Source organism: Myxocyprinus asiaticus, chromosome 47 (assembly GCF_019703515.2).
Source record: "Myxocyprinus asiaticus isolate MX2 ecotype Aquarium Trade chromosome 47, UBuf_Myxa_2, whole genome shotgun sequence".
NCBI classification, from domain to species: domain Eukaryota; kingdom Metazoa; phylum Chordata; class Actinopteri; order Cypriniformes; family Catostomidae; genus Myxocyprinus; species Myxocyprinus asiaticus.
The window spans coordinates 10,245,082-10,270,654 of record NC_059390.1 but is presented as its reverse complement, the minus strand read 5'-3'; the positions used below and the strand labels follow the sequence as shown (position 1 = coordinate 10,270,654).

The 25,573-nt window shown below is 39.8% G+C and overlaps 1 protein-coding gene across 3 annotated transcripts in view; it reads right to left on the bottom strand.

The window, feature by feature from the left end:
• Positions 1 to 367: 367 nt before the first annotated feature.
• The window catches only part of LOC127437056 (neuroepithelial cell-transforming gene 1 protein-like), a 40,115-nt gene continuing 14,909 nt past the window's right edge, over positions 368 to 25,573 (bottom strand). For 2 of the 3 annotated variants that reach the window (XM_051691703.1, XM_051691704.1), the window contains exons 2-11: positions 25,483 to 25,549; positions 15,351 to 15,413; positions 4,654 to 4,929; positions 4,085 to 4,147; positions 3,838 to 3,934; positions 3,681 to 3,757; positions 3,342 to 3,599; positions 3,065 to 3,235; positions 2,754 to 2,940; positions 368 to 2,156 (exon numbers count right to left, since the gene is read on the bottom strand). In XM_051691703.1, coding sequence (XP_051547663.1) covers positions 1,717 to 2,156; positions 2,754 to 2,940; positions 3,065 to 3,235; positions 3,342 to 3,599; positions 3,681 to 3,757; positions 3,838 to 3,934; positions 4,085 to 4,147; positions 4,654 to 4,929; positions 15,351 to 15,413; positions 25,483 to 25,549 — 1,699 coding nt within the window. In that variant the 3' untranslated portion in view covers positions 368 to 1,716. Of the gene's footprint in view, positions 2,157 to 2,753; positions 2,941 to 3,064; positions 3,236 to 3,341; positions 3,600 to 3,680; positions 3,758 to 3,837; positions 3,935 to 4,084; positions 4,148 to 4,653; positions 4,930 to 7,633; positions 7,935 to 15,350; positions 15,414 to 25,482; positions 25,550 to 25,573 lie in introns of those variants that run through there. The other variant, XM_051691705.1, reaches the window with a different exon arrangement.

The window sequence follows — 25,573 nt, the reverse complement described above, 5'->3', positions numbered from 1 at the left end:
ACAGCACGCTGTTTAAAAGCATCAGCATAAACAAAACACATTGGCGCTTGCTGATTAAATTTTTTTAAAAGATGCAGAATGTTAACATCTCTGGCCACTTTCTTTCATTAACTTGGTTTAACTGGTCATTAACTGTCCAGGGTTTAACTGTCTGAATGAATGAATCTAGTTTGCAATTTTGAGATGCCGAAACGTTGCTATGGATGTCACTGTCATCTCAATTTAAGTAGTGAATCTAGGGATTCACACCCAAACCTTTGCAATGTTGTTTTTGGAAGACTTCTGATGTTTTGTTTTTTTACTGGTGTATTTATACTTTTTAGAACAGGAATTCAAATCAAAAAGAAAGAGAAGAAACCTGTTTGTCAGATGCAAATCTTACACAGACCTTTATTGTTCATTTAATAGTTTTTTTGTACCACATACATACAGGAACTGCAGTCCATCTCAATAATGTACAATTCATTCTGCCTCCTTTACAAACTTATTTTTTACAAACTTACACATTATGAAGTGGTCATGACATTCTTTAACCTTCAACAATTTCTCCTCTTCAACATACTTTTCATCTTTCTTTTTCAAAAACATTCACATTGGCTTTATAGCAGTGTGTCAAACCTTCCCACTTAATGAAGACACCACAAAAATGAAATAACAGCAAAGCAAAATGTATGAATGGTTGCTCATTTCTAGTAGTGCCAATCATCAAGTCCATCTAGTCTTATCCAACTCAACTCCAAAGTTTCTTTCTTGTTTCACATCAACATTTCTCAAGCCCTCATTCAACATACGACTATTCTTCTACGTGATGGTCCTTTCTACGTAAACTTCTGCTTTGACAAGCATGTACATGCACTGGGCCCTCATGATAATGCAGGCAGACTCAACAAGTAAAGCTCCATGCAAGATGCAACATTTGAATATTCATCCATTTCATTTTTTGGTAGGGTAAAAAAAAAAAAAAACATGGCTCAGGTTCGATTTTGTATGAGTACGAATTTTCCATTTGGACATTTGAAATCATATTGCTATTGAACGTAGCTAGTTTTTCTATTTTCTTTAGAGAAAAATAATGCCATCTGATTTAAATATAAAATGGAGCTGATAAAATGGGAATGTACTTGTAAGACTTGCCTTCCAGTAAAGCAATGAATCAGACTTTTTTTTACAAAGTATTCAGTGCCTTGGATATTTCATCTTATTTCTCAGTGGGTGTTTGTCCCTTCTGTCATATTTCTTCAGCTAAAAGCTTACCACAGTGCTTTTAATAAAAACAAAAAAGAGCTACAGTAAATGCCTTGATGTTTTAAAAGAAGTAAAACTTTTAATTACATAAATTTATATTTATAATAAAATAACAAAATTTACCAAACTAACAGTAAACAAGACTATATGTGCGATCTTACGTATTCACACAAATCAACATTGACTGTGATTTAAAGTGTGCGGGATGTGTCTTCCATCTTTGATCCCTTGAGATCCACACATTCACCTCACAAATACTGTCTTTCTGGTATTGGTTTAGCCCATGTGGACCAGGGAAGGATTTGGGTTGGGCCATGGTAAAGATAGCTGCCATTGTGGACAGTAACACAAAAACACTGCTGTAGAAGCACAAAGTACATACACACACATAAATACAAGTCCGCCGCATGATACAACTCCATCTACACCACTGCACCCTGGGATAGCACAGTCCTCTTATGAGTCTGCCTTTTACACCATAGTCTCCTTCCTCTTGCCCAATGAGCAGAGTGAGCGCTTGTCCTTTTTGGATTTGCGGGGCAGGAAGGGGGCGGAAGACGAGGATGATGAAGAGGAAGATGAGAGGGTGGAGGATGTGGAAGGTGTGGGGCTGGGAGGTGACTCGGAGCCGGGGGACGAGGGGGCAGAGTCTGCACCCTGTGGGCAGTTCTCATCCGATTCTTCCATATGCATGATGGTGAATATGGAGGATGAGCGGCGTTTGATGCACACGTCTGCAGTGGTGGGGGTGGATGGGGAGTCATTCTCTGGGATTGCTGAGTCTTTCTGGGAGGACATAGCGGTGCGGAGACAGTTGAGCCACTGCTGCTTGTGGAAGACGTCATTGACCTGGAGTGTGTGGGACTGACCCTGAGCTGGGTCCTGGAAGCGCACTCGGAAGATGTTTTTGGCTAGAGAAGGGAAATGAGAATGTTAAAATTAGCAAATGACTGAAAGAAACAGAAGATAAAATATAAATAAAAATTAACTCATGGTACATTTCAAAACATAGGCCCTGTCTCAAATGGCGATTCTGATGTGGACTTGTGGTCTCTGGGCCTTCACTTGCAAAACTACAAAACTAAGTGAAAATAATTTTGCAAATTGAAATGATAAAATAAAAATAATGGAAAATAATAATCATAAAAAAATGCTTCTGAATCTAAAATTAAAATGACCACAAATGTTAGTTTTATAAAATAAAAACAGTATAAAATTTAAAAAAACGTTTACAATTCGCTATCAGTTAACGCATAAAATTTAGTTAGTATACTTAAAATACTGAAACTAAACACTAAATGTACTGTAAAACTACATGGAAAAAAAATAAGAATAAACAAAGTCATAGAGTGAAAACTAACAAAAACATAACTAATTAAAGTGCATATTGAATAAATAAATAAAAAACTAAATAAAAAGACCATGCTGCAAAGTGTAGACTATGCAGACGACCGCGGGGGCTTATGGTTGCCATTTGGGACAGGACCAAAGAAGGGTGCCAATCTTACCTTTATCTGCGTTACTAAAGGCCCCTCTAAATGAACCGCCCATGCGCACGTCTCCATCCTGCAGATCTTCCATTACAAGATCCTGCACTGGAATTGGCTGGCGGTACACCTGGTAGCAATGGCGATCATTCCGTGTTACTGGCCGCGTCAAGACTAGAACCTCTGTGAAGAGGAACACATGCAGCTTCTGCAAGAAAAATGGATATTGGTGTTTTTTGTGATTATATTCCAGACAAAAAACCCAAGTCACTTGCCCCTGGCGGTTTTGCCTGCCATGAGGGTGTGTGCGTTAATGTGGGAGACAAACTTACCGTGCCGCTTTTATTGCGGAGTTCCCCATGGCATAGTAGACTCTTGCACTGCTCTATGCGTGGGTCTTTCTGTCTATCATCCAGATATTCCAGCTTATCGATATAGTATTGGCACTCAGACTCTCCTTTCTTCATGTTTATGTCAGCCAACACAGCTTGAATGATGCTTATCTGGAGATGAGGAACAAAAATGCCATTAGCACCAAATGCCTTCTCTAAATGGCTAACACCAAACAAACTCCTTGCTTTGAAAGCCTAGATGTGAGTTGGTTCTTACTGCTTGCTCGAGGCTGGCTGTGTCTGGGTGATCTGGTGGTGTATGTCTGAGAATCTCTTTCAGAAGAAGTGGGTATTTGACCAGTCGTGAGCGAGGGATGTCCAGGAAGCTCCACAGGTCCAGTTTCCTGCTGAAAGGCGACTCTAGACAGCGTTGTAGGAAGTCCTGCACCCTTGGGTCTTGTTTCTTCTGGTCTAGCAAGGCTTTGGCAGCCAACTGGTTACTGCAATATGCCCTGTACGCATTTAACCTTGGCAGCTGTGGATGAGAGAGTCTTAAAAGAACTGTAGAACTATCTTTTATAATAGCAAGACTAAAGTGAAAATTTATGATGCTCACCCAGTCCACAACAATCTTGCCGATCTGTCCCACTGTACCATCCTGGCCTGTAGCTTTGGCCAGCTGAGCGAGAATATCTGATTGGATAGAGCACAAGTTAGCACTGCTGATCATCAAATACACCAGGTTAAAGAAGATGTGTGTGCGCTATATTCACCTTCATGAAGAGGAATATAAGCATCTAAGTCTCCAAAGATGGCTGTCAACTCCTCCTCAGACATGATAGAAAGTTTCAGCATTGGGTCATGGTACGCCTGGACACACCAAACGAGAAGAATAGGAAATAGGTACAGCTATTAATATTCCAGAGGGAGGAAGCAGGCAAGCCAATGCGTTCGACTGAAAACACAGCCAAGAACTATCCGGCTGTTAAGTTTGAATGTACTATTAAAAAATGGACAAACCTTTCGAGCAAGCTTCAGGTCTTCAATCAAGTCCTGTTCTCCTCGAGACAGCTCAAAAATTGCCTTGAGAAAAAATATTTAAAATGTCACATCAGAACTCTTTGTAACTGTTGTTAATAAGCAAAGGAAATCATTGAGAAAATTTGAGTCCCCATGAATCAGTCTGCATTCTCTCTTTGGTGGGAAATGTTTGAGGGGTTCAGAGTTAGTTGTAATGTCTGATTAGAAGGGGCGGTTGTGAATGAGAGTGAGAGGCTTGTGCGTCAGACCAGCCTGTCTGTGTAAGCACTGTGTCTGACTCTGAGACTCCAAAATGTAGTTGAATTCTCTACACCATTCCACTATGTGCCAAGAAACTATGCCAAATAAACCCAGCCAGACCCAGAGAGGTAGAGCGAGAGAAAATAATAACTGAGTAAGAGGAGGAACAGTTTCTAAGCCTCGGGCCCGTTAGGTTTAATAAGTCACACAGGCCTGATTCAGTAGCGTCTGGCAGGGGGACTGGGAGAGGATTTAATAGTCTAGCTTTTTCAATTCTGTCTGGATTCTGTAGCTCCAGCAGTACTCACTTCCTGTCTCTTTATCTCCTTGGAGGAAAAGGTTCCTTTCTGGTGGACATCCAGGGTCTCGGACCAGAGTGTGCTGTTGCGCCGTTTTGGTGGTGTAGGGGCCGCTGCCTTGCTGCAGGGCTTCTGCTGGGGCACGCCCGGAGACCGTCCATCACCCCGGAAAGAGGCCTGGAGAGTCTGGCCGAAGCGTCGGACGGCCCCATTCTTCACGGGAGAGATAAGGTTCGCCAGCGAGGTCACTCGGCCCAGCGGCCGCACACGCTTAGTACAGGGTTCCTATGAAACACATAGAAATAAACATTAAAATTTAACCACCCCACATACCCCCTACTGACCACAATAGATTCCTTTGAGCTTCATTAACTGCATAACTGCCAAGAAAATTAAGTTAAAGTTCAGAATAGACAACTCTCAAGTTGCTGTCTAGCATAAACAGAGGCTATCGCACGAGACACTGCATACATAAACTCTCCAGTGTATGATTGGAGCGGGTGTGAAGGGGTCAACCGGAGGTCAGGTTGATTGGTGTTTCTTGGGCTACAGACATCCAGGCAGAAGCTCCAGCCTCTGGAGTCACCAGCTGTTATGTCCATCACATGAGAGTGACCATCTCAGAAAAATTACATACACATGCAAACACGGACAAAGACCCCTCTCTGACTGCGACCCTAGAGACCAAGGGTTTCAAGAGGCATGACTGGAATGTAAGAGACTCCTCTGTCAGCTGTCTCACGCTGATGACCCACACACAAATACACACACTTGGCATAATAGCCCAACTATAGCAAACAGACCCTGTAATCAGAGGTTGTTCAGTCACTTAGCTGAGATAAATTCACTCTCTTAAGGGGATGTTTGAAAGTCTTTGGCCGTGTGTATTTATGTGTCAAATGGACCACCACAGTGAGTTACAAATCTGACCCAGGCCTTGTAAACAGGGAGTCCTCTACTCCTCTCTACCCTTCTCCTCTCTCTCCTTTACTCCATTAAGAGCTGTTTATGGCTTCGTGTTGAGGCAGGCCCTGTAGCCCTCGCGTGAGAGACGGGCACACCTGAACCCCCTAGAAGAGGGGGAGGCAAACACTCTCAAACCCTACATCCATAATGACTGGGCCTGTAGCCAAAAATATCAAAGACAAGAGATCTGAGAGGTTGATCCTACAATCTTGAGATCAGACTGAAAAACGTTTCCAACCAAGCCAAGAACAATGTGATCTTTGTCGTCAGCAAAAGCGATTGTAACTTTCAAGCGGTTGGAACAAAAACCACTATGTGCTTACACTTTTTAAAATGCGTATTACAACTGGTTTTCCAGCACAGGATGATTTTCCAGCTGCCGACAGTATGTAAAAAGAGACGTGTTGTTCTCGTCTTGGCAGAATGAAATGGAGGAACTGTTCCACCATTGCAGACAGCTGCCTAACAGATCTGCAACTTCAGTTTAAGCAGGAACAGCAACTGTGGCTCAACTGGACATGGCCACCCAGACCTGCCAAACGGTCTTGCCCTTCCTCTGCTGTACCATATCATGCAAGTAAACACCAAGACCACATCTGAACCTTCTCCAATGGTGGCCAAAAACACAAGATGTGTCTGAAGAATGACCGCAGCGGAAGCAGTCTGCATGAAAAGCTCCAGTGTGTAGCTTAACGGAATTCAAATGACCATATTAATACAGCAGAACCCGTGGAAGCCTTTGCTGACTTTAAGCAAATAATCGCAGAGTTACTGCTGCCCATTGTGTTCTACCTGCAGTTTAGGAAAGCCCTGCAATAACACTTTATTTTATTTTTTTCATTGTAGATATCTAGTGGAAAGAGCAACATGAAAGCAGACAGATAGGCTTATGGAGCAACTATTTCTGGCTGTGTTGATTTCACGGAACCCCTGGGAGAATAGCATTGGGAGAACTTAGCAAGGGAAAGCCTCCCCCACAGGAACTAGAGTTTAGACTACTGCTGTGTAACTTGGCAATAATTTGAGCACAAGTTTGTCCCCAGAAGATCTGACAAAACTTCCCTTTAGGGGCGTCCTCAAAATGAAATTGTTATTCTGTTTTTATTTTAAGAATGCAAAAAGCTTCCTTTTAGGGGTAGTGTTTAGATTGCCGTTAGTCTATTGTATTTTAAAAAGTAAATTGGTTTTATATACAAATAAAGTCAATTGCATTTCTTCATTTAGACCTTTAAGCTATTATTCCTTTTATTAAAATCCCTCTGATGGAGCACTAACTCTGAGACCTTACCAACAAAAATAACAAAATTACCTGGCTATCAAATAATTAAGTGGTAGTAAACTCATAAAAATGTATTGGGGAAGCATATAAACAATTGTTGTGGCTAAGGCATTACCCAGCAGCCTTTAGCAACAGGTTCCTTAAAACTCCCGATTCATTCATTATTTGCTACTTCTGCATTAACCTTCCCGACATCTAAACCATTTCTCTGCCCACTTCCGAATCAAAGCAGAAACCACAAAGAGGAATAGCAGCCAGTTTAAGAGAAGTAAGATTAAAGCCTATTCCTGTAGCTCCGTACATTTCTAAATGCCCTCAACAGGACCCAAACATGCTCTTCATCTCTGCATGTTCTCACACCTCAGAACAGCCCAGAGGGGATGCTCAGGCCATTAATCTACTTCTAAAACTCCTGCTCAGGTGTGCAGCCAAACAGACAAAGCTTTAAACTTCTAGACAGAATGTCAAAACACTGGAAAACAGTTAAAATGTAATCCAGTAACTCAATGAATACTTAAGACCTTTACCCTGTTTGACTTGCTGAGCATTCACACACTCATTTCTCACCCTTGAGAAACACACATGTGGCTCTGATTCCTTTAAAGAGCACTGAGCATACAAGATAACAACAGGGCAAGGTTCTGACATGGCTGACAAAGATTCAAATAAGCTTTTATTACTCAAAACAGAGAGGCAAAGAAACAACAGTGCAGAACAGTGTGATTATTTGCTTTGGAGTCTCACCTCTAGTTCTTTGTATGTCTGGTTCAGGTAGTCTATCTTCTGTAAAGTCCGTTTGATAGGTACCACACAAGGTTCATCGTAAGCCACCATTTCTTTCAATAAAATCCACTGGTTGGTTTCTGTTATTTCCAAAGGTCAGCAATAATCCACAAAATGATTCTTAAATAAATGTGTGTCGTAACATAGCCTAACTTAACATCTCCTGTAACTCATGACTCTCCGCCTGAGCAGAGCTTTCAAATATTTAACACACACTCTTGGTGTGCACTCTAACAAGCTCTAACTTTGTTCTGGGGATGAGATGCAGGGAGTGCTCATATACAGAGTTTTGAAAAGGCGGAGTCAGAGTGTAAACCCACCAATGGCATGAAGCCGAAGGAGGGGATATGCAAATTACTCGAGCAGACTGTCTGAGAAAACCTAGTGGCCCTTATGTCTGTTGCCACAGATCAACACAGTAAAATTTAGTCTACTAGGTATCACTGAATTGTACACATGGTCAAAACAAAGCATTTTACTGTCCACAAGCATGAGAACCATTCAATTTATTTATAAAAAAATAAAAGACTTTCTGTTAGAGCTTGTATAAAAAAATTAAAAAAAAGGTCTGTACAAACTACTTTTCTGCCTTTAAAACTTTAGCAATAAGATTTGAACCTAAGAGTAATTTTAGACTTCAAGTCTATGAAGGACAACATAAAAAAGCTAAAGTAACATGTAAAGTTTGCATTACAAGTTAGATAAGTGAAAAGCCCAGTTTTGTGGTGGGTGACAGCAAGTCTGTTTCTATGTGCAATGTGGATTGGTTTATGTGTCTCTTTGAGTTGAATGAAGGGTGCAAAGTGCAGGCATATTTGCTTTCAGATCTGCCTAATGAAGAACTGGGTCGTTATCACCCTCTGATCAGCAGGGGAGGGGTATGATCAATTACAATAACAATCAGGGCTGAGGGGGTCACACACACATACAAGGTTGGTGGGAGTGGGAGTGTATAGGGAGGTATGGGGGTCTGATGAGTCACAAAAAGTTTCACTGTTCAGAACCAGAAACTGACCCGGACCACACCGTAAACAAATGCTACTGCTTAACAAAAGCTACTCTCTCTTTGTCTATTTTTCTCAGTGTACACAAAACTGCACAGGCAGTTTAACTTTACGTTAGCAAAATGGGCACTATGGACCCTAATTTTTTATACTGCTACATTCCTAAGCTGTCAGCAGCACCATTACTAACTTAGGCTGTGCAAATGGAACAGCACATTGCCAGTGTGTTTAAAAAACTAAAAGTGTGAAAAGGGGTCTGGGTGTGTGCTAAGCAAATGGAGACACACAATGTGCAGGCTGTAAGCTCACTTACCCTGCGTCAAAACAACAGTTTAAAACAGGCCATATGAATTAGTGTGTTTGGATCAGTGTTCAGTTAACAGTTTAATTATTTTAGCATCCAGTTTACTTATTTTACTCTAAAATGATATTATTCAGCACATTACATTACAGGATATTCAATTGTGTTTGGTATTTTTTTCTTTTCTTTTTTTTTCCTAAGCATATGATTCTATCTCTATTTGACATGTTGAAACAGTTTAGGAAAAATGCTCTCATTAATGTAAAAAATGTCCCTGAATGTCAATCCCAGAGGGCAAATAATCTCTGATAATTTTATTTGAATTTTCTTGCCTTTGTGCAGGGGCATCGTTAGGATTTTTGGGCCCCCTGACAACTTTGCACTCTGGGCCCTACTTTATCGCAATCCGTATAACTTTTATTTCATGAAAAGTTATCATTATTGATAAACGTGATGATTGCACATTTAATAAGAGACACTTAAAGGTGCAATTTTACTCCTAAATACATTAATTGTAATTTTGAAACATATGTATTAAATCATGACCACTCGAGATGAGGACTCTATTCATATCAGTAACCTTTTAAAAGCTGTTTTATTCTACATGGAGAGGGTCCCCTCATGGGGGCTGCCATATTAGAATCAAATGACCAGCTTAATACTACTCAATCTCAGTAACTATCTTTTTATTGGACACTTTCACTCTTGGATTAAATTAATAATGGCTGATTGTGAATACTGAATTTCTACAATGGCATCTGTAACTGAAAACTATTGATTTTGGATGATGCTGCATCCACACGGCTAGGTGTCACTGTAAGTCCAAGATGACACAAGCAAAAAGTTGAGTGCACCTTTAAAAAGAAATCTGAGTTTAAAAAATGCATTTAAATAAATTAATGCATTTAATAGAAATAACTATACAATACATTAATGAATATTACAATGTTTGATCATACCATTTGGAGATGGGACTATGTTTCTTTTTTTATGTTTTAAATATTGATTTAAATCATATCTTAATATAAAGAGAATATGCTTAATTGAAAGCAAACAAAAACAGATTTCCCCCCCTACAAGAGCATTAGAATAATACAGATTTTATTCAAGTGAAAAATGGATAGCTTGGCCCATAATTTAAAGAGGTCCAGTCTTCAATAGCCTTGATTTAACTTTTTTCATACGAAAGAATTACCACAGGTTTGACCATGGATGGCTAATTTCTGAGTAGGTCAATGTAACTACTATATGGTTTACAGTATATAAAACAAACTATAGCATTTTGTTATGGAAAAAACTTTTAAAACCTGTCTTTGTTATAATAAAACCAAGTAGACTTCTCCTTCCCTTTTATAGTTTTAATATGAATCTATAACATTTATTTCCAATCATACCTTTTACTAAGGTGGTGATGTAATATGGCACACACAATGTTTTCTCGTGTTCTCGTCAGTGCTGTTTAGAATGTGGGAGCTGTCTGGCCTTATGAGATGTCTGACATTCTCCATAGTGTTCAAAGTAGAAAATTATCGCTTTAATTCAGGTTTTGTGGCCTGCACTGTTTAGCGCTCCGCATGATCCAGTCAAGCCTGATTTATGATGCGTCCAGTGCGAGGATGCAATATGGCTACCACACCTCTCGTACTGTACAAATGGCAAGCGTATTTAACGCTTAGAAAGTGCTTTTGGGATAAACTACTGAATGTCTCAAGGGGGAATCCCACACACTTGATCATCTTTTATCATCAAGTAAGAGCAGTCATCATTTAAGCTAACCAATGCGAAGTGGCCATTTATCACGAAATCATTCAGGAAAAGATTTGAGGGTTCTGCAGGATGCCGTGTCAGTCCAGGGCCCTTGGAATCGTCCTTACCTTTATGGCATCCCTGCCTTTGTGTCATGATGCTTCAGTATGAATGATCTTAACTTGTGAATTCTCATTATCATCCATCCATCCAGCCATCTATCATTAGCCTTTTGTCCAATTTGTTTTCTATTTTGGTGCAATCTTTGACAGAAATATGTTAAACATATGGTAAAGCAGTGGTAATATAGAATTTAATAATTTAATTGTCCCTAATTAGCATGAATCGAAAGCGAGAATGACTGTGGCTGAAAATCAATTTTAGTTTGTGCAAAGGTGTGTTCAATCAATAACATGGCTTTCGTTCATTACTCATGCCATGGGGAGACACTATCTTACTGTTCTCGTTGTGTTTTTGACAAGAGGTGTGGCAGCCATATTGCATGAGAGCCTGAACCCTCTGCGGGCTAACACCTCGACACACATGACAGCTGGACAGCTGGGTGTGAAGCACAAACACAGCACTCCTACTTTAGTGTTAAACACAATCACACAAGAGTGACTCACTTCATGTTGGCCTTGTGTGAGCTTGCCTGACAGGGAAAAAGTGAGCTAACTTGATTTCTGATCTGATATGAGGAATGGTGTGGAACACAGTGCTGCCCCCTGGTGTATGATGCATTGATACTGCAGTCAAGGTGACTGTCATGCAAGGACATAAATTAACAAGGTCTTGCGGGAAAAATGCCACAGAATGTGACAAATGGCCTAAATATTTAAAATATGAGGCCAAAACGTGCCCTTAGTGAATTTCTCATAGTGAATTTCTCTATTAGATATTTGATATTTCTACTCAATATCACCCTCCCAAACTTTTTTTAATGCTTAGGATAAAACATTTCTCTCATACAGGTAAAAAATGTCCCTGAAAATCAATTCCAGGGGGGAATATTACTGCTTAATACAAAAAATTAAAATACTTATATTTCTCACACTGCTGTCATCGTATTTGAATTTGTATGCCTTTGTGGCTGAATGCTTCAGGCTGAATAATGTTTACTTGTGATTTCGGATTAGCAGTATAAATAGAGTCTCCTATTAATAAGGAGTAAAGTTCAAATCTCCGAAAACAAAACAAAAACGCAACTGGCAAGACAAAACCGTCCAGTAACCGACTTCCGCTCGAGAGCACCAGTTTTCTTCAATGGTGGATGAATTTGTAAATGTGCCAAGAGTTCATCCCCTGTAACAAAGATGAGATTACAAGACAAGCCTGTACAGGGTATAACGTGTGTGTGTGCATCATCACTGGAAGACAAACTTAGTGTTTATCTTAAAATTCACTTTGTGTCATAGCTATCTCCATTTCCTGGCCCATCCCACATTTAGCCATAGTTCTAGTTTAGTTTAGCCTTAGGATTTTCTGTCTCTATCTTTCCATCATATATTATCCAGTCATATCTGTTCAATGTTAACAAACTGTTACTTACAGTATATGCAAAATAACATACAAATGGAGTTTACTGGACAAAAATAAATAAGTAATTTATAACTTTAATGGGTTTCTAAAATGTTTTTGCTCTTCTTAAGTGCAATTTCTATTAAATGTTTCCTAACAGTCATGGAAATTCAATAGTCAAAAGGTAGCCACAGAAATATTTTAGAGCTGAGCCTAACTAGACAAATTTATGTTAACAAAAAAATGTCCATGATTTCTTAAGATTTAGTTCATTTCCATGACTTTTCCAGGTCTGGAAATCACAATTTTTAAAATTCCCTGACATTTTCAGGTTTTTAATGACCATGGGAATCCCTGAAATTGAGTTTATTTGATACAACATTAAAAATGCAACATAAAAAATCTGAATTATGACTTAAGGCCTTAACAGTCATGACACCGTTGCGGTGGGAAGGTGAATTTGCTAACATTCAATTCTTTGAAAATGCTTTTCAATTCCCTAGAACTCACATTCGCAACATCCTCTTAAAAAGTATGAAACTGAAAACAGCTGATCATGCAAAAAGTTAACTTACAGGCCAATTAGCTATAACTTGTGTTTGTAAGACATTATGACTTTTTGTGAAACATTACTTGTGGCACACTTAACTAGTAGAATTCTAAACCAAAAAGGCAACATTTGCTTGAAGTGTTTCATTGTTTCTCTCTCTGGTGTGGTACCAAAACTACAGATACCATACATCAACAACTGCAGGAAAAAGATAAAATCCCACACATCCCACAAGTATATTTAACTTAAGTCAACGCACTGTCAACAGAGACGGTTGCCACCAAACAGACCAGGTAACTAATAACACACCCCTCCAATCAGACACATTTCAGACTGTACGCTTCCCACAAATGTATGGTCTCTTTCTCACACATTTTCCTGATAAATCGTAATCAAATCTAAAGTGTTTGGTCAGTCTTCTAGCTACATAGTTTAAATGAGTCATTCCATTTGGAGGACCTCAACTGTGACCATTTAGGAAAATATTACAGCCTGATAGTGCAACATTTCTAAAACGTATGCAGAATCTGCTCAGAGACTGTTTCCTCCGATGTGGTTTTTTTGATCACGGAGTGTAAAACTGAGGTATCTTTTTGACTAGTGAAGACCATGTCATTTCATCAGAACAAGGCCCTGGGGGAAGTGAAGGGGGTACTTGCAGGAAAGGTGATTTTACAAAGCTACCCTACCCCCAGAATGCATTCTCAGAGATGTGCTGTGAGGAAGGGGGTTGGGGCTGTTTTTTCAACATGGTCTACTGAAACAAGTTTCATCTCAGAACAGTCTGAGTTAAAGTGGACAGGCAACTGAAGAATTTCAGATGTTAACTGAAGCCTTTTTCTGGGTTAAATACAAGCAAACCAGTCTTCAACATTTTAATTATAATTTAGTTAGTACAATTCATCAGTTATAAAAATATCTATCTGTCTATCTATCTATCCTATAAACTTTCAGGCAAGACATCAGGCATTTAATCTGGAATATTCCTTTTCAAGTTTTCAAATTAGAAGCTACACCAAGTGCAATTAAGTAGTCTACACTAACAGTTTGAGCATTCAAACAATATAGTATTAAATTTTTTTTTTAATTTGTTGCTGCTAAACTGGACAGGTATAGACAACTTAAACCTAAGGATGGGCATTATCAAATATTTAGTCGAGTCCTCTATAGCCACTAAAAAATAGTAACCGATTACTCGTAAATTAAAATGTCACTTAAAATATCAGGTATGACACGAGCATAAAAATTATATATTTTTTGTGCAAAAACGTTACCAAGAACACTTCAAAATAAGCTAACTTCATTAAATTGTGTATGTTTTGGAAAAAAATAAGTTCACATTACACTGCATTACAATTCTCAGTGCAGTTATTAATCTCAATTGCAGCTGCAAGATTTGAGAGATTCAGAGGGAAAGTACAGTATAATTCAGCATTGCGTACAGAAGGCTAATGCACAAAGGAAAATTAATTTGCGAAATTATTCTAGTAGTATTTTTTAATAGTCGATTAGTTAGTGCTGAACGAGTACTTGATTAGTTGATAACCTGTGCACATCACTATTTAAAACCACAACATTTCAAAGAAATACACTGCAGGGATGATCATTTGTGTGTGTGTGTGTGTGTGAAAACATTGACCAGTTTTTTTCCATTCCTTAATGCATTTGTAGTGAATCAGAGCTGTCTCATCTCTTAAGCGCAAGACTGTTAAAAGTAATTCTGCTGTTGTATTGTTCGCTTGTCTAAGTAATGAAGAACTTGGCGTGCTCAGTGCGACCTTAACTGTAATAACATGTTGGTTGCCATGGAAGTGTATTAATAAGACAATAGTTCTCTGTAAGATGGAGAAAAATACCAAAAAAAAAACGAGGAGTTGAGGTCAGTGTGGCGTAAAATGACAACTACGCCACTTCTGTTAGTTTACACATTTACATATTTAGCAGACGCTTTTATCCAAAGTGACTTACAGTGCACTTATTACAGGGACAATCCCCCGGAGCAACCTGGAGTTAAGTGCCTTGCTCAAGGACACAATGGTAGTGGCTGTGGGGATCGAACCAGCAACCAGCTACGTGCTTTAGCCCACTATGCCACCACCACACATATTCAAAATAATCCGCCATAGTCATATGTCTCAATTAAGTCCATTACAAGATAACTTTCCGAGGATAATTACTGGGGGTAATTATATAGAGTTTACGATTTTGGAGAGATGACCTTCTGGATTATCAGTGGAAAGTTTTTGATTAAATTCCACAAGCTCATGTTTATAATGATTGGCTTTGATTTCTGCCACAAACACACATGACTTCATCTAGGATTCTTGAGTATGTTTTTTATGGTGGATTATTTTGAATTAGCTGACAAACAGCGGGGGACAGTTTGTATTTTGTTCTTTCTCGAGGTTATAACGAAGCTTTAATGTTGTTTTGAAGCATGATGTGGATAGATTTACTGCAGGGAGTAGTCTGAAAGCAAGATCTCTTGATTTGTACATTGATAAGGCTGTTGTGCCAAGTCTCCTGTAGTGAAACCATTTGTTTTGCTTGTTTCCTTACCTTAAAGTCAAAGCTGCACAGGCTGACTGCATCTGCATCATCCTTCTCTCTGCGCTTGCGTTTCTGCAGAAGGAAAACAATCTTTTAGAATCTAAAGCATGAATATACATCTAATCTAAACGGGACAATTTTTTTAAATCAGGCAGTACAACAAATACTATGATGATGTATACATTTTAAAATGTAGCAATGCAAAATTGAGTTTTAACAGTCCAAAAAAGGCTTCATTTTCTTTAAAGATGTGTTCTTGACGGGATGATTCACCGACACAGTGCACTTATCTACTACACACTTCTTACTAGTTCTTTCAGACCAGTTCTGGCTTTGAGAGAGGAACCATGGGAGACAGTGCAAAGCTTCTTTTGTTGGCATTTCTACACATTTCCTTTGCATACTCTCTGCTCTTTAGGAAACCAAAGTACTGCCCCAAAAGTTGGTATTATTGCAGGTTACAATGGCCCGTAATGAGGCCCAGTCAGAATCAGGAAGGACATCATTATCCCTGGGGCCTTTTAGCACCTGTGTGTGTGTGTGTGTGTGTGTGTGTAGAGAGAGAGAGAGAGAGAATCAGGGGCTGGTGGGGCATCTGCTAGTGAACATTTTACCTGTGGAGTGTGTAGGGTGTGAAGGGGTCATAAAAATGTTTGCACAACTGTGGCGGCCACAGAGAGCCCTCAGGGTCTTTATTATTGGGGTGTATGTTCTGTACTTGGGTTTTTTCACAAGAAACCACTCCACGAAAGCGGTCTAAAGAAAGTTTAGGTGGTGGTTGAATTATAGCTTCGTGAACCTCCAAGCAGACATCTGTTTCTCCATAGAACTAGGCCCTCAGTTATTTTTTTTCCTCACATTTTTTTGCAATTTCAATTATAAAACTAGATTATAAATTTCTTTGAAAAAAATTGTAAGTTATGATGGGCTGAACAATGGTCGTTGCTATAATACTAGGGTGTTGCCAGCACATTGCAATTTGGTTGCTATGGTGTTTTGAGAGATTTTTCAAATGGTTGCTTATTGGCTCATATCAAATGAGCCCACCCCCAAGTCTCAATGATATTCTGGGGCTGTATGATGGAAATTACTTATCTTAAAGGGATAGTTCACCCAAAAATGAAAATTCTCTCTTGCCATCCCAGATGTGTATAGAGGTGGGTAAAAATATTGATTTTCCAATGCATCACAATCTTCATTTGAACAATCTCTATATCGATTCTTAATCTTAAATCCCAAGATCGGTCTTTTAATGCGCAACCCTCTAGTACAATGCAAGGAAATAACTCGCATTTGCAACCAAATTTCACACTACGCAACTAAACATGTATATTTGGCATCTGGCTGGTAAATTTTTAGATTTCACTCATCAGTAAATTAATTGAGTTACAGTGGTGGAGTATTCAACAGCGAGATCCTTTCACTGCGTATAAAAGTTGTTCTGTGTAATGTGTCCAAAGACGAGATTCAGGTAACAATTTGTCATTGAATACAGTCTCTTTTAATAACCTTTCTGTTCTTTACAGTCAGTTGTTGATCAAAAACAACTACACATTTTTTTAAATTCTAATTACGCATTGCAGGGATGAGAAAGCCATTCAAGTCCTCTCTATTTAACATGCGCTAATTTACAGACACTCTTTAGAGCAATGCTGACTTCCTTAAAGAGCCAGTACTGGTTTTTAGCAAGTGCTCAACAAATCAATGTAAATGCTTATAAATAGTTCAAATTATGCAATTAGACAATGTATCAAAATACAATATTCAATATAATATCATATTTAGCTAAAATGTGACCAAAAAGATGAAAAACTAATAAAATATAATTAGTAAAATAAATATTTTCATAATGTACCTTGTTCAAAGTTCCCCTGTATAATTAGCAGCATTAGCTGGGGGAGAATTTCTATCATATCTAAGCAAAATGGACATTATAACTGAAATATACCCATATGAATTAATATCAAATCAAAATCGGAAATGAATTGAGAGTTTGTGAATGGAAATCAAATTGGGAAATCTGTATCAATACCCAGCCCTAGATGTGTATGACATCTGATATGAGGGTAAGTAAATTATGATAATTTTTTGGGTAAACTATCCCTTTAAGAAATTATATTCTAACTGAAATCACAATGGTTACTAAACAGATAAGACAGGATTCGCGAATAATACAGCCCCTTTTCCCTGGCTCAGGTCCCTCCCTTTAAAATACATCTAGGAGCTTTTTTGTCCGCCTGGTTAAATTTGTATGTCTGATATGAGGGTTCATGCCAAAGGTTAATTCTTAGGGTTTTGTTCATATCCCTGACTCCAAGTATGAGCAATAGACTAAATATTTCATAAACAAACACACAAGTCCAGGGTGGTCTATAGAAGTATGTTAATGAGGAGCGTTCAAGTTGTTAAGTTTTTCGCTAATGAAAACTCAACCAGAATGAACTCCGAATACTGCACAAGTAGGCTACATATTTAAAAAAGGGTGGTAATTTTAACACTTATGTTCCCATAATCTGCCTAGTACCTCATTTGCAGCAATCCCTGACATGGCTGATAGACAAAAAGGGCAGTTTGTTGGTCAGTTAAGGCTTTTTTTATGATGTAAGACTAGTATCAATTAAAAACACTTGACGTCGACGCCGCTAATAGAACTAATGGGCTTTTGTTTCTTATAGGGTGAAAGCACAAGTGAGGCTACTATGTGATCAAAATCAAACACTGCAAGCCAGCACACATTGAGTCTGATTGAAGCAATGAGTAGATTAGGCTAAATTAACAACACACCCATTCACAGCGAACAAGTAGGCAAACAGAGTACAACAATAACTGATGAGCTATCATTTAGCAAATCCCCATTCAGAGACAATGGGAGAAAAAAAATCAAGACACTGATTGGAGGGTTTAAGCTGACAGTAACGGAAGATCAACTGCCAAGCTACTGAGTAAATCACAGGTCACTCATGGTGTTAGGTTTTGAACGTTTTAATGGATAATGCAGACAAGAGCTGCTCGTATTATCTGAGAGTGGGGAAAAGCACATCGTGGTTTAGCCAACGGTCTGTGGTTTTACAAGTGGCAACGAGGTTTGCCGGTAGATTCTGATAAAATGTAAAAACAAAGGGGAAATCTAGTTGTTTATTTGCATGTGCTGTCTGCATTGTTTTAGCACCCGATTTACTAAAGGAATTATGCAAATAAAGAAACTGCATAAATGCACCAAAAAAAACAAAAAAAAATCTGCACAATTCCTCATCTTGCTGGTCTGTTCCGAGTCCTAGATTGTGGGGGATGCAAGTTAAAGATTTGAGGGCCAAACATTTACTCAAAAGATGGAAAATACAGTGGGGGTAGAATAATTGTTTCTGGGCATAGCTGAATGGATCTGACAGTTATAGAACATACAGGACCTAAAACTATATATTAAACAATAAACTATATATAAACTATATATAACTATATATTTACGAGAATAAGACTGAAGAACAGAGCGGAACCAGGAGAAGAGTGGGTCAAAGCGATAGATACAGGCCATGTGTGTTTTGGCTCAAGATTAGCAAAATGAATGCTCTTTTGGTGGATAAACCATAAATGGAAATTACTGCAAACTTATGAGACCAAACAGCTGCTGGCACTTGGGGAAAAAAAAAAAAAGATTATTAAAAACATGTTTGATCATGTTTTTTGGGACGGTAAGTTTTGGAGTGAGGAGTTGTGTGATTGTGGACCATTATGGCACGGACTGTGCTTTGCATATTTATTTGACAGATCTGGACAAAAATCAATATGCATAAAGTCCTTTTTTAGACAAAGAACACTGATTAGTGATCAGATCTTTGAAGTCCCAAAAATGTAACAAAAACTTACAAAGTTACATTTCTGCTGAATTGTTTAATTTCTGTGCCAGTAGTGGAACAAAACAAAATATAATGCAAACATAATGATTTTCCAAACACTCCCCCACAAACTATGGGGATATGCTCAAGTACACAGAAGGACACCTTTGATCGATCATGAAAACACATTATCCTAATTGCGCAACATTAATTTTTTTCCTGATTTAAAACAATTTACACTGATCAAAGTTCAGTAACAGCTACTGTATATGCAAATGTGCCAAAATGGGGCCCTTATTAAATATATTTATTTTTTTAGTTTTTTTGTTATGGTAGTATTCTATAGTATATATACATATATAGATAGTATACAGCGTATAGGTATTCTGCGGTCTGATTGGTTAAGGGAGGTATGGCAAATTGTGTCAAAATCCTACACTTGAGTTCAAAAACAGCTGGATGGAGCGCAACAGAATGCATGGGACTCGAGATGCATTTTTTTAAAAGTTGAAATATTTTTTGCTTTTTATAAAAATCAGTTTTACTGCCGCGAGATGTAAAAAAATAAAAGAAAATACTTGTTTTGAAAGCAGAACCACTTTGTATGCACACTATAGGAAGTAAACATAAAATGGAAAACGTATTAACCATCACATTAAACTAGGCAAGCAGAAAGAATTTTAACATAAAAAATAAAAATTAAACACAAAGATTTTCCTGTCTCCTCTGCAACCCCTCTTTAACTCACGTTGTGCTGCCAATTCCAGGCGCTACACTGGAAAGCACACTGTGGTTTGAGATGTGAACACCAAACCTGTGAATTTTCATAGGAACAGCTAATGACACATTACATACTGTGCTTAAATAGGCGATTTGTCATACTAACTTAATACTTTTAAAATTTAACAAGATAATGATGTGAAACAGAGACACAATTGAAACCTCAGGATTCCATGCAAAATTTCATAACAAATAATTTTGTTTGGAATTCACATGCTAGAAGACAATGGAACAGAAGTTTGAACATGCCAGAGACAGGCCTATTCAAGTCATCCTCACATGTTGATGCACAACACACTGCCAAAATCAAATCTGGCAGTATCTCTGAGGTCTGCATGCCATTTCCTGCACAACTATTGTTCTGCTAGTATGTGCACCACCATGATCACCCTGCGGCCATGCAGATGGCTTGAACTTGGGCAGAGGATGTACGTCTAGTTTGAAAACAAAAGGGGGAATTCACTAAGAATTATTTCTTTCATTATTTATATGAGCTTTTTGTGTGATTTTTAGCACCAGATCACTAAATGAATTATGCAAATCAGTTAACGGTGCAAACAAACCCAAAATTTAGTGTTGAAAGCAATTTGCATGGCACAATTCCAGTTCTTGCCAGCCGGTTTTTAGTTATAGGTTGTGGCAATGCAGCAGACTACAATAATCTTGCGTACTTACTGGGACTGTGCAATCCAGGGACCTGAATCAGCTCTCTGTTATGCAGAATGTGCAACTTTCATGGCTCGTCTGGATATAAGGATGTTTATAATGCTCTTCTCCATCAAATCAAAATCAAATCACTTTTATTGTCACACAACCATATACACAAGTGCAATAGTGTGTGAAATTCTTGGGTGCAGTTCCGAGCAACATAGTAGTCTTGACAGTGACGAGACATATACCAATTTAAAATAAACATCAGATTTACACAACACAATTTAAAATCTAATATACACATAATTACACATAACACAATATACAAATAATGACATACAATGTACAGTATACAATACACACAATATAGAATACACATTATACAATAAAAATAGTATATTAAAATGTACAGTAGGTTGTATTGTACTGTTTTGACATTCAGGCTGTCAGTTGATAGTCAGTTGCCAGTGTGTTGTTAAGATGAGAATATAATTTATGACAGTCCGGTGTGAGTTATAAGAGTAAGAGTAATAAAGTGCAGTGCTGATGTATTTTGATCGTGGGAGATCAAGAGTTCAAAAGTCTGATTGCTTGGGGGAAGAAGCTGTCATGTAGTCGGCTGGTGCGGGTCCTGATGCTGCGATACCGCCTGCCTGATGGTAGCAGTGAGAACAGCCCATGGCCCGAGTGGCTGGAGTCTCTGATGATCCTCCGAGATTTTTTTCACACACCGCCTGGTATGTATGTCCTGGAGGGAGGGAAGCTCACCTCCGATGATGTGTCTGGCAGTTCGCACCACACTTTGCAGGGCTTTGCGGTTGTGGGCTGTGCTATTGCCGTACCAGGCAGAGATGCAGCCAGTCAGGATGCTCCCTACAGTGCTGGTGTAGAACCGTGTGAGGATGTGGTGGTTCATTCCAAACTTCCTCAGCCGTCTCAGGAAGAAGAGGCGCTGATGAGCCTTCTTCACAACGGCCTCAGTGTGGACGGACCATGTGAGTTCCTCAGTGATGTGGACACCCAGGAACTTGAAGCTGCTGACTCTCTCCACTGGTGCTCCATTGATGGTGATGGGATCTCTTCTCCTGAAGTCCACCACAAGCTCTTTTGTCTTACTGACGTTGAGGGAGAGGTTGTGCTCCTGACACCAGCGTGTCAGAGTTTCATCATTGTCAGTGATCAGACCTACCACCGTCGTATCATCAGCAAACTTAATGATGGCATTGGAGCTGTGTGTTGCCACACAGTCATGTGTGTACAGAGAATACAGGAGTGGGCTGAGAACACAGCCCTGCGGGGCTCCAGTGTTGAGGGTCAGTGATGAGATGTTGCTGCCCATTCTAACCACCTGGCTTCTGCTTGACAGGAAATCCAGGATCCAGCTGCACAGTGAGCTCTTTAAGCCAAGAGCCCAGAGTTTCTCATCAAGCTTGGAGGGCACTATGGTGTTGAATGCTGAGCTGTAGTCTACAAACAACATTCTCACATAAGTGTTCTTTTTTTCCAGGTGGGAGAGAGTAGTGTGTATTGTAGATGCAATGACATCATCAGTGGAGCGGTTGTTGCGGTAAGCAAACTGCAATGGGTCCAGTGATGGAGGCAACACAGAGCAGATGTAATCTCTGATTAGTCTCTCAAAGCATTTGCTGATGATGGGGGTCAGAGCAACGGGACACCAGTCATTTAAGCAAGTGATTTTGGATTGCTTTGGAACAGGCACAATGGTGGACATTTTAAAGCATGTGGGGACTACAGACAAGGAGAGGGAAAGGTTGAAAATGTCCGTAAAAACACCAGCCAGTTGGTTCGCGCACGTTCTGATGACGCGGCCCGGAATGCTGTCTGGACCCGCGGCTTTGCGGACTATTCACCCGTCGGAAGGATTGGGTTACATCCGCTACAGAGACGGAGAGTGAACTAACCCCTGTAGGTTCAGCTGCGGGAGCTCTCTCCGTGAGGGTGGTGTTATTTCCCTTGAAACGAGCATAAAAAGTATTTAGCTCAGCTGGGAGAGAGGCAGCGGTGTTCACGGCCAGTTTTTAAGTACGTGATGATGTTAATTCCCTGCCACATGCTTCTAGAATTGGTGGTGTTAAACTGTCCTTCAATCTTGTTCCTGTACTGATGTTTTGCTGTTCTAATATTTTTCGGATGGCATAACTGGCTTGTTTACGCTCCTCCGCGTTCCCGGAATTAAAAGCGGAGGTCCGCGCATCAAGCGCTATTAATCCAAGGTTTCTGGTTAGGGTAGATCCGTATTGTTTTGCGCGGAATATGTCCTCTACGCATTTTGATGAAACACGTTACGCTATCAGCGTAAAGCTCGATGTCGTCATCAGAGGCGGACCGGAACATCTCCCAGTCCGCGTGATCAAAACAGTCTTGTAGCATAGAGTCTGATTGGTCCAACCAGCACTGGATCGTTCTGAGGGTGGGTGCTTCCTGTTTCAGTTTCTGCCTGTAAGCGGGCAGAAGCAGAATGGAAGAGTGGTCCGATTTTCCAAATGGTGGGCAGGGGAGGGATTTGTAGCTGTCCCAGAAGAAAGAGTAGCAATGGTCCAAAACCTGGTCCCCTCGTGTGTTAAAACTAATGTGTTGGTGGTATTTTGGTGTGACTGATTTGAGATTGGCTTTGTTAAATCGACATAAAACAATGAACGGTCACAATGAACGCGGCCTCAGGGTGCGCGGTTTCCTGCTTGCTTATAATTCCATACAGTTCCTTGAGTGCCCGGTCTGTGTCGGCTTGTGGCGGGATGTACACAGCTGTGATAATGACCGCTGTGAATTCACTCGGTAGCCAGAATGGTCGACACAGAAGCATGAGAAATTCCAGATCAGGAGAGCAGAAAGACTTGATAGAATGTACGTTCCTCTGATCATACCAGGATTTGTTGATCATAAAACATATACCACCACCTCTGCTTTTACCCGAGAGGTCTTTCGCTCTGTCCGCTCGGTGCACGGAGAACCCCGCGGGTTCAGTGGCTGAGTCTGGAATCTACGCTGACATCCAAGTTTTTGTAAGACAGATAATGCAGCAGTCCCTCGTCTCTCATTGGAAAGAGATCCGCGCTCTCAGCTCGCAGAGCTTGTTGTCCAGAGACTGAACATTTGCCAGTAGAATACTGGGTAGCGGGGGTCGATTTGCGCGACGTCTTACTCTGATGAGAACGCTGGCTCTGTTTCCCCTATTCCTTTTGCGTTTCAGCGGCCGGGCAGCCCAGACAAAGGGCTCCGCTGGTGTGTTCGTAAACAGCGGGTCGGCATTGGGGAATTAAGTCCGGTTTATGGTGTGTAATTGCAGAACCTATGTCCAAAAGTGTTTGTCTGTCGTAGACAATAAGGCAGATAACATCCAAGACAAATAACATAAGAACTGTAAACAAAACAAACAAAACACTACAATGTTGTGTCGGAGCTCGCAACGCAGCAGCCATACTCGGCACCATGAGTTCACGGCCTTTGATGACCCCATCACTGACTGTCATGATCAATAGAAAATAAACACAATAGTACTGGACAATATATATATATATATATAAAATAAATCTTGGTATCCATTAAGGCTGCATGCTTCATTGAATTAAGATTGAAATCATAACATGGCCTTGTGCAATTACTAAACCACAAAAGGCTGCATTTTAAGCCCAGAGTATCCTCCTGTTGTTACGCTAGCATATGTGTGCAGGGTGCATGACTTAAATTTCGTCATCAGTTAGGGTGCACTAGCACTGTACATGTGCAGCCCAATTTTTCATTGTGCGTACTCTACACAGAGAAATAATCTGGTACTGAAACAATCTGGTAAAGAAACAAATTTGGTACTGCAGTAAACAAAACATCAGTGCGTCGCTAAAACTATAGCACTCAAAAGTAGCTCAACTGTTTAGTGAATTTTCCCGAAAGATTTCTATTCTTCATGTTCCATGACATTAAGCGATAAGAAGAGGGAGTAATACTCTTCCACCTCGGTGGGGCTTTTAAAGGTGAGATAATGGAGCACGAGCTAGAAGCTTAATGAGCCCCATGTGCCTGCTCGATGAGCTAATGTGTGTGTATTCATGAAAAATATTACATATCAAAGGAACTCTTTGGCACAGGATAAAGCGGCCCGTCTTCTTTCCTGTCTTTGCATCCCCCACCCCCATTTTCCTTAGATGAACGATGGATTGATTTTCACTTGGCCTTCATAAACTGTGGAAGGCTCTGGGCCTTTCTAATCGGGCTTTCTGTTTTCAGTCACAATCAAGTTGTTTGCATTTACTGCAAACAGCACTTAAGTAATCCACTGGGAATGGGCACTATGTTGGGTCCAGTATCATGGAATTTTAGGGGGAGAATGGCAATCTTGGGGTATTATTAGGGTGGCGGTTTTTGCATAAGCTGGAACAGAGGCATGCAATGTCATGAGAGCACATATGAGAGGATTAAGATGACCCGTTTATGTCATCAGATTGCAACAGCATGATGGTCAGGTGGAAAACAATAAATGCCAATGGTTTCGTAAAGGGCAAGGGGAAAGTTATCTTATGGAGAGGAAAAGGATGAAGGGTTTAACAAAGCTGACATTATGGCTATAGTATTAAGAGTTTTTGAAGCATGAAAAGTCATGAACCGTAACAAAGCACAGTTAATGAGGTAGCCTTTGCGTCATATAAAAAGGTCAGTTATATTACTGATAGATTTTTTTTTTTGGTGGCTTAATGCTGTGAGAGTGCAACAGAACACTAGAAAATGCCCTGTGTGAACAGCCCCTTAGAATGTGGCTGCCGATGTAGACAGTGAAGCAGCTCACTAGCTTTTGTGACAAAGCTATTGTGTATTTCTGTATGCCTGAGTGAGAGTTACACATATTGACGTCATAATCTACTCACCAAAGTGAAGTCCCACTGGGGTCCAGGTGTCAAAAAGGTGAAAGAACTTCCTCTTCTCAAAGATGGCCTATAGAGAGAAAGAGAAATATGA